Source organism: Bufo gargarizans, chromosome 6 (genome assembly GCF_014858855.1).
Source record: "Bufo gargarizans isolate SCDJY-AF-19 chromosome 6, ASM1485885v1, whole genome shotgun sequence".
NCBI lineage: Eukaryota > Metazoa > Chordata > Amphibia > Anura > Bufonidae > Bufo > Bufo gargarizans.
Genome location: NC_058085.1, coordinates 366,013,816 through 366,028,080, shown reverse-complemented (window position 1 = coordinate 366,028,080; position 14,265 = coordinate 366,013,816). Strand labels below are relative to the sequence as shown.

Below are 14,265 nucleotides of genomic sequence, written 5' to 3'. Positions count from 1 at the left end.
TAAAATTAAAGAAGTGGCTAACATAAAGTACATCATGTATTTTTTTTTCCTGGATCGACATTGCAGATCTAGCTTTTAGAATGATGTAACAGAGACATAAATGTACATTTTTGAAGACCAGTTTTGATTTTTTTTGACACGAGTGTGAACCTAAGTCATATATTCTGGTCTCAAGGCTATAACATCTTCCAGTTCATTGAATGAACTAAGTGGTTACATGTCTCACTATCTGGTACTTGAAGTATTGTCCTTAATTTCCCTCTAGATTTGCATGAGGTGAGAAGGGAAAGTGTGTCACTGACACATGACATTCCGTGCGAGAATCCCTCAATGAGGAGAGCTCTATGTCAGAATGCATGTCAGACGTCACCAGCACTGCACGCCAGCGGCCATCAAACAATGCGGTACAGACTGGGGTCGGTCTCAGCTGCTACATGCATTCTGTATGACCTACTTTCTGATCCTGCAGATTAGAAAAAGTACAAAACACTCCAAAAAAGAAATGCTGAGAGAGACGAAGAAAAGCACAAGAAAAAAATAAATATTGCATTAGAGATTTCTTAAAGGGCAAGTCTACGAACAACTGCATCAGTCAGAAACCACGGAGATAGAAAAAATAGAACCAAACTATATATTGGGTCAAACTGCAAAATCTGCAGCAGGTCCACCACCCACTATGTGTTTTTGGTCTCACTTGAGTCACCAGGGCTTGAGTGCAACTAATACCCATTAGGGCCCATTCATATAGATCTATTCCCTGGCCAATGATTGGGAAAGCTACTATTCATTCTTAATTATTGCTCAATCCCTCTGGCTCAATAAACCTTAATATATATATTGTGGGTAGACAGGACTCGCGGGTGCAGTATAGAGGCAAAGACAAGTTTGTAACTCAACTGAAACTGCAGTGTTTATTCACACTAGTTGCAGGTTCACAGTATGACAGTCCATTTTCAGTATTGCTGTTAGTTCACACCCAAAACAGTTCATACAGAAAAACATTCACCTTTTATCCTGGGTGTTTAATCTACACCCGGCTGAATGCTCTGCCTCAGAAAGTCCACCTGCAGGCTTTAGGCGGCCTGCTCGCCCGACACACTGTTTCAGCTTTCAGCCCACACACAGGTCTCAAATCTCAGCAGAGTTTCACAAAACTCCAGTGTCCAAGAGGAGTAATCCACCCACCTGACACTGCTGGCCTGTTAAAAACCTGTCCCGGACCGTGGGGAGTAGTCACCCGCCCAGTACTTTGACTATACTCCCAGTAAGAGCTGTCCCGGATCACCTATTTACAGCCATACTAGATAGCAAGGTGTCACACAGCAACTGCTGCTGACACATGAAAACTGGCTCTTACTCCACCGATGAACCTCGGTGACACATACCTATCATCCATGATGATTCCTTGTACCGTCTTACAATATATACTGTATATATATATATATATATATATATATATATATATATATAAAATTAACATGGAACATTTGTCAGAAATATGCACCAGTGTAAATGTTCATCCCCCAATATTTCTCCCAATCCTTGGCCCATGTAAAAGAGCCTTAAACATGATACACTAAATGTAAGCTACCCTTTGGTGTGTTAATGCTAGATAGCAGAGGTGTAATCATAGATGTTAGATGTGCACCTATGATGGAGAGAGAACTTCAGATGGTAGAAGTGAAATCTCTAATAGTAAAACTGTGACCCCAGATGATAGAAATGCAGCCACTGATGGCTAAGGTGCAACCTCAAATCGTTGACGTGTTATCATAAATGATGAAGGAGCAATCACTGATGATGTAGGCCCAATGGTAAAATTGTGACCCCAGATAATAGAAGTGCAACCACTGATGGTTAAGGTTCCACATCAGATGGTACAGAGGAGTAGTGATGAGCGGCAGGGGTCATATTCGAATTCGCGACATTTTGCAAATCTTATGTAGAATATTCGTTGAATATTTGCAAATTTGAATATTCGTTATACTTTACGATTTTTTTACTTGAAAAATCGTCAAGGTAATGATCTTGTAATATGCAAATTTTTATTGCGAATTTTTCAACTTATGACTATTAGACAAAGAAGATTATAGCACTATATTAGCTAAATTGCTCTATATTCGTTTTTTTTTCAAATATTCGCTATATTGCTATATATTCTTGTTTTAGAATATTACGAATATTCAAAAAAACAAAGTTATAACAATATAACGAATATTCGAAGAAAAAAACAAATATAGAGCAATTTAGCTAATATAGTGCTATAATCTTCTTTGTCTAATAGTTGCAAGTTGAAAAATTCGCAATAAAAATTTGCATTACGAAAATTCGCAAACAACACTACTCCTAAAGTCAAATATACTGCAGCCTTCTCATTGGCCCACAAGCTAGAAGCAGGGAGGGATCATGTGTACTGATTTAAAAAAAAATTGAATATTCAAAATTACGAATATATATTGCTATATTCAAAATATTTGCAAATTTTCGAAGTACCTATATTCGCGATAAAAATTAGAAATTTGAATATTCGTGATCAACACTACTTTTGGAGGAGTAGCCATTGATAATAGATGTATACTATCAAATGGTATATATGAAGCCTCATATGTTGGAGGTACGATCATAGATGGCAGGAGTTCAGCTACTGATGGTTGAGTTGTAACACCAAATGACAGATGAGAAGCCATGGATGGTAGAGCTGCAATCTTAAATGGTTGATATGCAACCTCAGATATCAGAGATACTGCATTATATGCTACAGAGGTAGCCACTGATGTGCCATCATAGATGGTGGAGGTACAATCATATTTGATAAAGGTGCAATCTTAAATGGTAAAAGTCTATCTCAGATGACAAAAGGGCAGCCACTGATGGTTTTATAGGGCAACCTCAAATGGTAGAGGTGTAGTCATAGATGATAAAGGAACAGTCACTGAAGATGTAGGTGCAATATCCCATGGTGTGCAACCTCAGATATCAGAGGTTCAAACTTAGATGTTAGAGTAGTAGCCACTGATGATGGAGGGGCCATCATAGATGTTAGTGGTGCAATCATTAGAGGTGCAGTCTCAAATGGTGAAAGAGTGACTTCAGCCATTGATGGTTAAGGTATAACCTCAAATGAAATGAAAGAGGTCTGTAACGGCACCGTTTCCGCAGACAAGGGGTTAAAATCCGTTTAGGCGATATGCCCCTTTCCGAGAGACAGGCACAGCTACTGCAGAACACCAACCTCCCGAACTGGATACAAAATAGCACTCCAAACTGGAACCTCACAAGTAGCTGTCAGTCAGACGAACAGGAAAAGCGTATCCGTCAGCTTACACTCCTGGCAATCAGTCTCTAACAGCATACAGGGAATCCCCCAATAACGAGACAAGGCTCCGTGTTGAGGGTCAAGCAGTGATCTGAAGTGCTGGCACATCCAGCCTGGTTTTTATTACAGTTTTTGCAGATACAGGACAGATACAACATATCCCCACAATGCATCATGGTTTCCTCCCCTCTGTCCCGGAGACGACCGAACACAATCCAATTATCTCTCAGGACAAAGGGGAGATCACCAATACACATGTGGAGACAACAGGACAGGAATCACCACCCAAACACACAATGGCACACCCCCACAGCAAACACAGACATTTAACATATCCCCAGATAGCTCAAGTCTGAGTGCATATCATTAGGTGAATGGCACTCAGAATACACGAATACAATAATATTAGCTATCTGGGTGCCCTCACATAACATACAATGTAACCGAACGCATAATAAACATAAAATACAATTCTACAGACAGACCCAAGCTGTGCGGCCGGTCTGTCTTCTCCTTTACAGTCACTATGGGCCATAATCCTGAGGCAAGAGGCTTTTAAACAGTCCTCTCCAAAACCCAGTGGCGAGGTTGGTTTCGCCACACATCTCCCCCCCCCAGGGAAGACTAACCAGATACCTGACCTCACGCCGGTCGGTACCTGAGTTAGTCTGGCAGGCCACCCACAACAAAATACTGGACCTGCTGAATTTCGTAGCATGTCTCTGTCCAGTGAATCCACCAAAGTTATGTTGGAAGCTGGTACTCCCGGTCTCTGTGTTGCTCCCTGGTTTGGAGTGGAGGTTGCTTTGTGGGCAGGGATCAGCGGTACTCAGCCCTGGTGCCAGCGCTACCACGGAAGAAGCCTGGTTGGAGCCTGGTTGTTGGAGGGGGAGACCGACTGTCTCTACCCCCTGTGCTGTAAGTGCAGAGACCACGGTCCCATCTGCACTGTTGTGGGGCTTACTGTCTCCCCCTGGTGCGTTAAGCTGCCGCTGGGGAGAGGGGGTAGCGAGCTCCTCTCCCATACATACTTCCAGCCGCTGGGGAGAGTGACCGACCGCCTCCGCTCCCAATACAGTGTCCTGCTGCTGGGGAAAGGAGACTGGGCTCTCTATTCCCTGTAGGACACTCTGCCGCTGGGGGACAGGACCGACTGTCTCTGCCCCCTGTAACTCCGCCTGCCGCTGGGGAATGGAGACTCGGCTCCCAATTCCCAAAAAATCATGCTGCTGCTGGGGGGCAGGAACAACTACCTCTGCCCCCTGTAACTCCATCTGCCGCTGGGGAATGGAGACTCGGCTCCCAATTTCCAAAAAATCATGCTGCTGCTGGGGGGCAGGAACAACTACCTCTGCCCCCTGTAACTCAGCCTGCCGCTGGGGAGGGAGGCCGCTGCTCTCCTCTCCCTGCACTTTACACTGCCTTCCCGGCATATCACTCTGCTGCTGGGGGGCAGGAACAACTACCTCTGCCCCCTGTAACTCAGCCTGCCGCTGGGGAATGGAGACTAGGCTCCCAATTCCCTGCAGGACCGGTGGAGAGACCTCGGTCCCATCTCCACCGGCCACCTGGGGTTCTTCCCAGTAAACATCAACAATATCTGCCCAGCTGAATGGGTCTGGATCTGGGTCTGACTTCTTGCTGTCCTGCTGAGCCTTCCCAATGGAGTGGAAGAGATCTCGGTAGTCCTGCTCCAGTTCCCACTCCAGGGTTGCTAGGTGAGCCAGGTCTTGCTCTACCTCATGGGGGTCATCCCACTCATGCCTAGCCTCCCTCTCATAGAAAATGTCCTGAAGTCTGGACTGTGCAGGGCTCCCGAAGTCAGGCTCTGCAAAGGACTCCCATAACAAGCCAGGACCATCAAACTCCTCTCCCTCTGGCTTGTCATGCTCAGCTGTCCAGGGTATAAACTGTGCCACATACCACCAAAGCGCCTGGTAGGCATCCTCCAGCCATAGCTCCTGCCATACCCGGTGTTGTAGTTCTATCACCCATTCCTCCAGGGGCTGCTCTCCCAGGAAGGACATCCGCAGGGCCACTTGCTTCTGCAACCGCTGCTCTTCACTGGGGAGACTCTCACCTCGCTGGTATTGTACATTATCCAGGGCCTGGTACCAGATGCCTTTCCTTAATGCATCCCGGCCATCCAGGTCCTCCTCCTCGTGGTGCTTTTAGGGTCACTGTACTGAGACATGCGTTGCCCTTAAGTTGTAAAATCCAAAGAAATGGTGTCTCCTGTAGCTGTCCTTCTGGCTGTAGGAACGATCCCGCTGCTTGCCACCAATGTAACGGCACCGTTTCCGCAGACAAGGGGTTAAGATCCGTTCAGGCGATAAGCCCCTTTCCGAGAGACAGGCACAGCTACTGCAGAACACCAACCTCCCGAACTGGATACAAAATAGCACTCCAAACTGGAACCTCGCAAGTAGCTGTCAGTCAGACGAACAGGAAAAGCGTATCCGTCAGCTTACCCTCCTGGCAATCAGTCTCCAACAGCATACAGGGAATCCCCCAATAACGAGACAAGGCTCCGTGTTGAGGGTCAAGCAGTGGTCTGAAGTGCTGGCACATCCAGCCTGGTTTTTATTACAGTTTTTGCAGATACAGGACAGATACAACATATCCCCACAATGCATCATGGTTTCCTCCCCTCTGTCCCGGAGACGACCGAACACAATCCAATTATCTCTCAGGACAAAGGGGAGATCACCAATACACATGTGGAGACAACAGGACAGGAATCACCACCCAAACACACAATGGCACACCCCCACAGCAAACACAGACATTTAACATATCCCCAGATAGCTCAAGTCTGAGTGCATATCATTAGGTGAATGGCACTCAGAATACACGAATACAATAATATTAGCTATCTGGGTGCCCTCACATAACATACAATGTAACCGAACGCATAATAAACATAAAATACAATTCTACAGACAGACCCAAGCTGTGCGGCCGGTCTGTCTTCTCCTTTACAGTCACTATGGGCCATAATCCTGAGGCAAGAGGCTTTTAAACAGTCCTCTCCAAAACCCAGTGGCGAGGTTGGTTTCGCCACAAGGTCCATCATCCACTAAGGTTGAGCTATAATCTCAAATGGTGTAATCGTGCTGTAATACAGTATAGTACATGAGAGGTGCAATCATAAATGGTAGAGTTTCAGCAAACGACTTTAGAGGTGCAATCTCAAATGGTAGATGTGCAAACTCAGATAAAGGAGGTAAAACCTCAAATGGCAGAGGAATAGTAATTTATGTAAAGGTTCAACCTCCAATGGTAAAAATGCATTCATACTGAATATGGTAGAGGAGCAACCACAGGATGTTGAGATTCAATCATAAATGGTAAGGGATCAGTCAACAAAGGTAGAGGAGGAAGCTCATATGGTAGAGCAGCAGCCACAGATGTTCAAGGTGTAGTGCAAGACTTTAGAGGTACAACATCAGAATGTAAGGGCCAATATTCAGTTGTATGTTGAGCTTCTGTTTTCCATGGCTTAATCCTATAGGCTTTATTGTATTTTCTTGTATTACAGAGATGCTACTTGATACAACACAAGAAACCTCAGAGATTGGCTGGTCAACCCACCCAGACGGAGGGGTGAGTATCCCGAGTGAGTTTCACTGGAGAATATATTTGTTGTCACCCAGCTTTCCTATTTTTATTTTTATCCCCTTTTTTTTATTTCCCTAGTGGGATGAAGTCAGTGTTTTAGATGGCCAGCGACGCCTACTGCGTACCTATGAAGTCTGCAACTCGTATGCTCAGCGCTCCAACCAGAGTAACTGGCTGCGCACAGGATACATTCCAAGCCGTGGTGCTCGACGTGTATATGTCAAATTACGTTTTTCAGTACGAGACTGTGCCAGCCTGCGGCCACCACCATCTCGCCGTCACCTGGCTTGCAGAGAAACATTTACCCTGTTTTATCGCCAAGTGGATAGTGCTATGGAAGCCGAGGAATGGGAATGGTCAGAAGAGTCTTGGATAAAAGTTGATACCATTGGAGCTGGTAAAAGCTTCACACGAGAACCTGGAAAAGGAGGGCAGGGTCCTCGGATGGATGAGAGAACTATAGACTTTGGACCAATAAATAAAAATGGATTTCACTTGGCTTTTGTGGATTCAGGGGCTTGTCTATCTTTGGCTGGAGTAAAAGTTTATTTTAATAAGTGCCCCGCTACTGTCAGGAGCCTGGCATCCTTCCCTGAGACCCCATCAAGTGGAGAAGGAGGGGCATCGCTAGCAGAAGCCATAGGTAACTGTGTAATTGGTGCTCATCTTCTGGGTACCACAAGGCTCAGTCTACATTGCGGGGGAGAGGGCGAGTGGATGGTGTCAAGTGGAAGCTGTGCCTGTAACCCAGGAAGAGAAGAAAATGAAAAAGGAACTGAATGTTGGGGTAAGATACATGCACCATACCATGTGGCTAAACAGACCCACCACTATGCGTTAAAGGTTGTAATGGTCAAAGTGCCCAAAGAGTAAAACTGTCCTCCTTCAGTAGCAAATACGAGAGTAGGAAACTAGTCCAAGGATGCCTTTTCTGAACCCTCTCACCTAAAAGGATGCATATTTGGGTGTTTGAACACGGATTGGGTACTCAACCCCAATGGGAGGCATGCAAAGGCATAAGCCAACACAAGGAGACAGCACCGTAGTAAATGTTATCATAGATCCCAATGTACATCCCTGATTATGTTGATTTTTAAGTTACGGACTCCAGTTGGTACTTCAGGAAATGATGACATATTTTTGGGTGAATTGTTTGCCATTCCGGTTGAATATTTATCAAACCCATCTGTATGTACTCAACTTAAATGCACTTTGCAGGATCTTCAAATGGGTCCCAAATCAGGTCCATGACTTATCATAGTAAAACTATTTTTAACTATGGCTAGAAGAGATACAGTACCTACTGTACATCCTTAAAGGGATTCTGTCACCTCCCCTCAGCCAAAAAACGATTTAAAAGCAGCCATGCAGCACAGCTTACCTGGATTAAGCTGTGCTCTTTTATCTTGAAATCCGTCCAGCAGTTACTGCAAAAAACGACTTTGATCAATAAGGAAATGCGTCCTGAAGGTGCCCAGAGGGGCGTTTTTTTCTTCCTAGTGAGCCCAGTACCGCCCCTCTTTCAGTGCCCAGCCCGCCTTCCTTGTACTGTCTAACCGCCGCCTCCAGCCTGCCACAGCCTCTCCTCCCTCTCCTCCCCCTCCCTCACGCCGAACGAACTCTCGCACAGGCGCAGTACCCACTGAGGGCTGCGCCTGTGCGATCATCAGGAGACTGAGGGCGGCAGCTTCATCTTCGTCACTGGGCATGCGCCGAGCCCAGTGACGTCCGATGTTAGCTCTTTCCCTCAGTCAGCCTGGTAGGAAGCGCAGAGGATTGCCGATCGGCTGCTGCACCCTGCGCTTTCTCCAGTCTGCCTGCCACAGTGAAGACGGCCAGCGATTTCTTTCCCCACCCTCCCTTCAGGAAAGAAATAAGTATTTGTTTTTGCTCAGTGAAAATTTATAAATTCAGTAAAGCTTTACTTAATATAATAATACCTAATTCGCCCCAACAAATACTTATTTCTTTCCTGAAGGGAGGGTGGGGAAAGAAATCGCTGGCCGTCTTCACTGTGGCAGGCAGACTGGAGAAAGCGCAGGGTGCAGCAGCCGATCGGCAATCCTCTGCGCTTCCTACCAGGCTGACTGAGGGAAAGAGCTAACATGGGACGTCACTGGGCTCGGCGCATGCCCAGTGACGAAGATGAAGCTGCTGCCCTCAGTCTCCTGATGATCGCACAGGCGCAGCCCTCAGTGGGTATTGCGCCTGTGCGAGACTTCGTTCGGCGTGAGGGAGGGGGAGGAGAGGCTGTGGCAGGCTGGGGGCGGCGGTTAGAAAATACAAGGAAGGCGGGCTGGGCACTGAAAGAGGGGCGGTACTGGGCTCACTAGGAAGAAAAAAACGCCCCTCTGGGCACCTTCAGGACGCATTTCCTTATTGATCAAAGTCGTTTTTTGCAGTAACTGCTGGACGGATTTCAAGATAAAACAGCACAGCCTAATCCAGGTAAGCTGTGCTGCATGGCTGCTTTTAAATCGTTTTTTGGCTGAGGGGAGGTGACAGAATCCCTTTAAGACTTTTATGGAAGAAAGGCAGTGACCACTCTATAGGCACCACATTGTTTCTCTGATAGTTGTCAGTTTACGGCTTGCCATTATTGATATAGACCTGGGCTGGTGTTTAGAAATTACAAGCTGGAAACCACCATAAGGGCCATCAAGGATTATACTAAATACCACTATTGTTGAGCATACACAAAGCCTTATGGCAGCACAGGGGAGTTCCTACAATTCCATAAAATGTGCTACCACTGCACAATGTGACACCACGTTACTGTGGTATCCTCCCCCCAAAGCAATGCAGTACATCATCTGATGAACCTTAATACAAAAAACACTCTGTACGGCTTGATCTGAAAGTACTATGTGGGCTCGTAGCTTTCTTTGTATATCATATTATTGCTTTAAATTAGTACAGGACTGTAATATGGTCTATAGTGTTAAGCGCAAATTTTTGAATCACAAATTTTAATCGTGAATATAGCCACTTCGAGAATTTGCGAATATTTAGAATATAGTGCTAAATATTTGTATTCACGAATATTCAAATCGCAAATTTTATCGCAAATTTTCCTATTGCTGATTTTCGCAATCAAGAAAATAATGACTGGAGATCACAAATTCTCGAATTCGCGAATATATGATGAATATTCACCAAAAAAATTGCTAAATATTTCGAATTCGAATATTGCCCATGCCGCTCATCACTGATGGTCTAATAAGGGACATCATTTCATCTGCATTATCTGTTGGTGCTGGGTCTGAAATAAGATGAGCAAACGGATTTGCCCGGCCCTGACAATTTTACGTCTGCTCCGCTGCTCCAAGTAGCACTAGGTCCAAAGGTGGAAGCAGATCCTCTGCACTTGGGCTACCACAAAAATATTCAGGGCCGGGCAAGGTATCTGGCTCTGTGAATCAGGTAGCAGGAGGGAGCTTCTTCAGCAGCAGCAATGGCCCCTCGCAGGTGAAGAACTGTAGTTGAGATAAATTCAATGAACTTTAGTTTGCAATCCACTCACAGTATCGTGAAAAGGTCGGGTCGCTGTGCTGATTGTCCCTTATTCTTTATACGACAATAACTGATAATTCACATTTTGAACAGCACAAGCACACCACATGCTCACCAGGAGGTCAGTGTATGGAAAACTGATTTCCTTCACAGCCTGAATAGAATAATTATGAAGATCATGCGGCTAAACCAAGAGTGAGAGAAAGAAGATTATCAGGAAACAGACGATCATCGACTTGAGAAATAAGTCATAAAAAGAAAGAGAAGCCTGGAGATCTTCTGTACCATAAATCTAGTCATCAAGGAGGCTTCAGATTCATTGTACGTTCAGTATACAGTATACATACGTTCTGCTCTTTCCTCCATTGTCTGCATATAGAAAGTTGCAGCTCAGATTATACCGATGTAATCCCTTAAATCCCTACTAATATAATCAGTTTCACTTCAATTGAAGATTGAGAACTGCCTGGAAAATTCTGATTAAAGTGAAATTATGAGGGAGTCTATATTTTCTTCACAACAGAAGACCATGTGCCTGATCATTACTGTTAGACAAAGTAGTCAATACAAATCGAAATATAATGAGAGTTTTCTTTTTAATATTTAGGGGAAACATAACTAAGTTCAGTCTCAGGACTATTCATGTATAACGGAAGTGTTAATTGTCCCCACAGACATGTATTAGGACGGATCAAAACCAAATCCAAATCCCTCTCAAAGGCTTCCATTTTGCATTCTGTCCAAAAAATTCAGTTCTATTCCGTTTTAACTCTGTTATAACGGAACCCTATAACGGAATTCCATAACCAAATGCGAACCCGCCTTAAATGATATCCGAGTGACACTGACAAACATAGCTATGGGTAAATGTATGTTTGATGGCTCTAACATACAGCGTATTTAAAACCAGAGAGTTAGGGTTGTAAAACAACACAGGCAATCCTGGCAGGGATTGATGTTCAGGAAAGGCCTGAACTTGCTGTCCCTCTCTCTCTTCAGAAGGCTGGTACCCTGGTCAAAGCATCTCAGCGTCTTCTTCTGGTCACTCAATAGTCTGGAGGAGTCTCCTCTTCTAAGCACTGGTCCCTAACTGCAAAACACTAAGGGCTCTGACTGTCCTCCTTATATACAGTTTCTAGCTGAACTAGAACCTTCTAGTGGGAGGGGTGGAGTGGAGAAGCTCAGCCCAAACAAATACAGTGTTCCAACTCCCGCATCTCATTGTCCATTAACCCTTTCCACTGTGCTTTACAAATGAACAGGGTATATATCACACCAAACATATGAAATGCAGTTACACAGTATTAAACAGTATGCCTCATTGCAAGTTAACCCTTTAAAGTGAGTTAAAGTAAGGCCTCATCAAGGGGAAATAGGCAAATGTCCACAAATGTCAGACTTTAAAGTGCCCCTGCTCCAGGGCACTAAAGTAACAGTAAGTGAATTAGCAGCAAGGAGCAGCAGCAGCTGAGGCAGTGGCGGAAGCAGCAGCAGTCATATGGTACATGTTGTCAGGCAGCGGCATGATGAAGGCAGCAGCAGCCATACAGAAAATGATGGTTGGCAGGACACAGCAGTGACATTATGGTGTAGGTGGCATAATAGAGCCAGAGGCCATACAAAAATTATTGTTGGCAGGCAACAGCAGTGGCATGATGGAGTCAGGCAGGCAGACAGCAACTACAGTATGTCAATATTTGGCACCGTCAGCAAGGCCAGCCGGTGAAAATCCTCCTAAACCAAGCCTTGGTTCATTTTGACAAAAATGATGTTTTGCACTGCTGGAGGACAACTTGGTCTGTTTGAGTTCTCACCATGCCCCCTGCAGCACTATAAACCCTCTCTGAGATCAGACGAGATCTTGTCAGAACTGACAAGAAAGAGAGTGTGCTGTGCCAGTTTGGGGCATTGTCCCAGTCTGCCTGCCCAGGAATCTAAGGGGTCAGGGAACAGGGTATGCACCAGAGATTGGCCACAGTGTAAGTAGGCCTGAACTTGGGCATTGGCGAGAACTGTCAGCTTGCTGACTGGCCTCAGCCTGGCGCGACACATGGAAAAACTGTTCCATCGTGTTCAGGAGACTGAAATGGCTGCTGTTGTGGCTTCTGCTGCTTGTGGAGGTGGGTGTGCATAAAGCCGGACTGCAGGGGCAATACATGAGTTACGGTGGGCCAATGGGGATAGTAATTCATTTACTCACGCAGTACAGTGGAGGGAAGGACAGCACTAGATCCTCCGAGGCCTCTCCCCCCTTTATTGCAGGGAACACCAGCCAGATGGAAGTTGAGGTGCCCTCAACTTCCATCTTCCAACAGTCCTGAAACATTTGATTTAAGTAAATGTACAACTGTTTCTACTACAACTGACTCCTCATCCTTTCTGCTACCTTCAACATTTGCACCTTAAGGTGCTGGTGTCACGAACACAGGGGCCTAGCCACCAAAGTAGACATGGCCCTGGCTGTTCCTTGGTAGGTACCTTGCCTCTACTATTTATTGTTGCCACTGCCGCCACCACCCTTCTCCACTGGTGATGCCTCCTCCTCAGCACCCTGATCTGGCTCCCAGGTCCTGTCCAGCACCCTCCCTGTCGAATTTATCAGACTGTGAGATATCATGGTGTGCTTCTGGGTCCACCTCCTCTGCTCTGCCTTTTCCAAGACTGCCACTATCGCTGCCCCCACTGCCAATGCCCTGGCTACAGGTGCCACTATTATCACCACCATCAACACAGCTATGTATGGTGTCCCCAAACTCCTCCCGAACCTTCTTCACAGGGCAACCCAAACAGTGATGGCTCTCACACAAGTCATTATCAGGGAGACTCTCTCTGTGATATGACGTGGTGTTTTTTTTTTTGCCACTTCTTAGGAAAAAAAGAAGAGGCCCCACTAGAAAGGGGCATGAAGACAGAGAGGACTCCACTGAAAGCCTTCTCTGGGGTTGCAAGTAGGAGGAGCAAAAGGAACGGTGTGACCACTGGCTCCATGGCATCTTTCGACTGAGAGAAGGACTGAGCCATCCAATCCCAAATCTCATTCTTTTTCTTTTCAATGATAATGTTGCGCCTTTTCCGAAGCCAGCAGGGACAACTGCGGCCTACTTCTACTACTACTACTACTACTACTACTTCTTCTAGCCGGATAGCTGGTGCTGTTACTACCCAATTTCTGCCTCTGAGTCATTCATTGGGAACCCTTTTTTGGGCCTCACAGATAATGTTGTGCGCTACCCTGTGTATTAGTGTGGTAATCACTTATATGCTGGCTTTAATAATTTCAACAACCCTAAAAAATTGTAATTGGAAGTGTATGGAGACAGAAATAAGAGGCCTAAATTAAATATCACTCACAGATACTTTTTGGCGCTACCCTGTGTATTGGTGTAGTAATGTTGTATATGCTGGTTTTAATTATTTCAGCAACCCCAAAAAAATTTGAATGAAAACATATGGAGACAGAAAGAAACGGAAACGGATTTAGAACTAAATCACTCACTAACAGATCGTTTTTTGCTCTACCCTGTGTAGTTTTGTAGTAATCACATATCATGTCTGGTAAGGCAGGTACCAGACATGCGTTGCAGAGGGAAGGGAGACCAGTTGCCCTAACACAAGGGAGAGGTTACAGTGGTGACCCCTAACTTACCTAGCACTGGCACCTGGCTGCCCTGACGTCCCTAGATGGGTTGCTCACCTGTATGCCGATCTCGTGCCCCGTCCCTGGCTTACCCTGAAATAAGCCCTAGGTAGTGAGTAAGACGGTGGGAACACTAGACCTCATCACTGACACCTAGGGTAACAACAGGGAGTGGACA

General features: G+C 45.6%; 1 protein-coding gene across 1 annotated transcript in view; it reads left to right on the top strand.

Moving 5' to 3' along the window:
* The window catches only part of LOC122942238 (ephrin type-B receptor 5-like), a 114,209-nt gene that overhangs the window by 20,915 nt on the left and 79,029 nt on the right, over positions 1 to 14,265 (top strand). The window contains exons 3-4 of the mRNA XM_044299741.1: positions 6,858 to 6,922; positions 7,016 to 7,724. Of these exons, the coding sequence (XP_044155676.1) occupies positions 6,858 to 6,922; positions 7,016 to 7,724 (774 nt within the window). The remainder of the gene's footprint in view (positions 1 to 6,857; positions 6,923 to 7,015; positions 7,725 to 14,265) is intronic.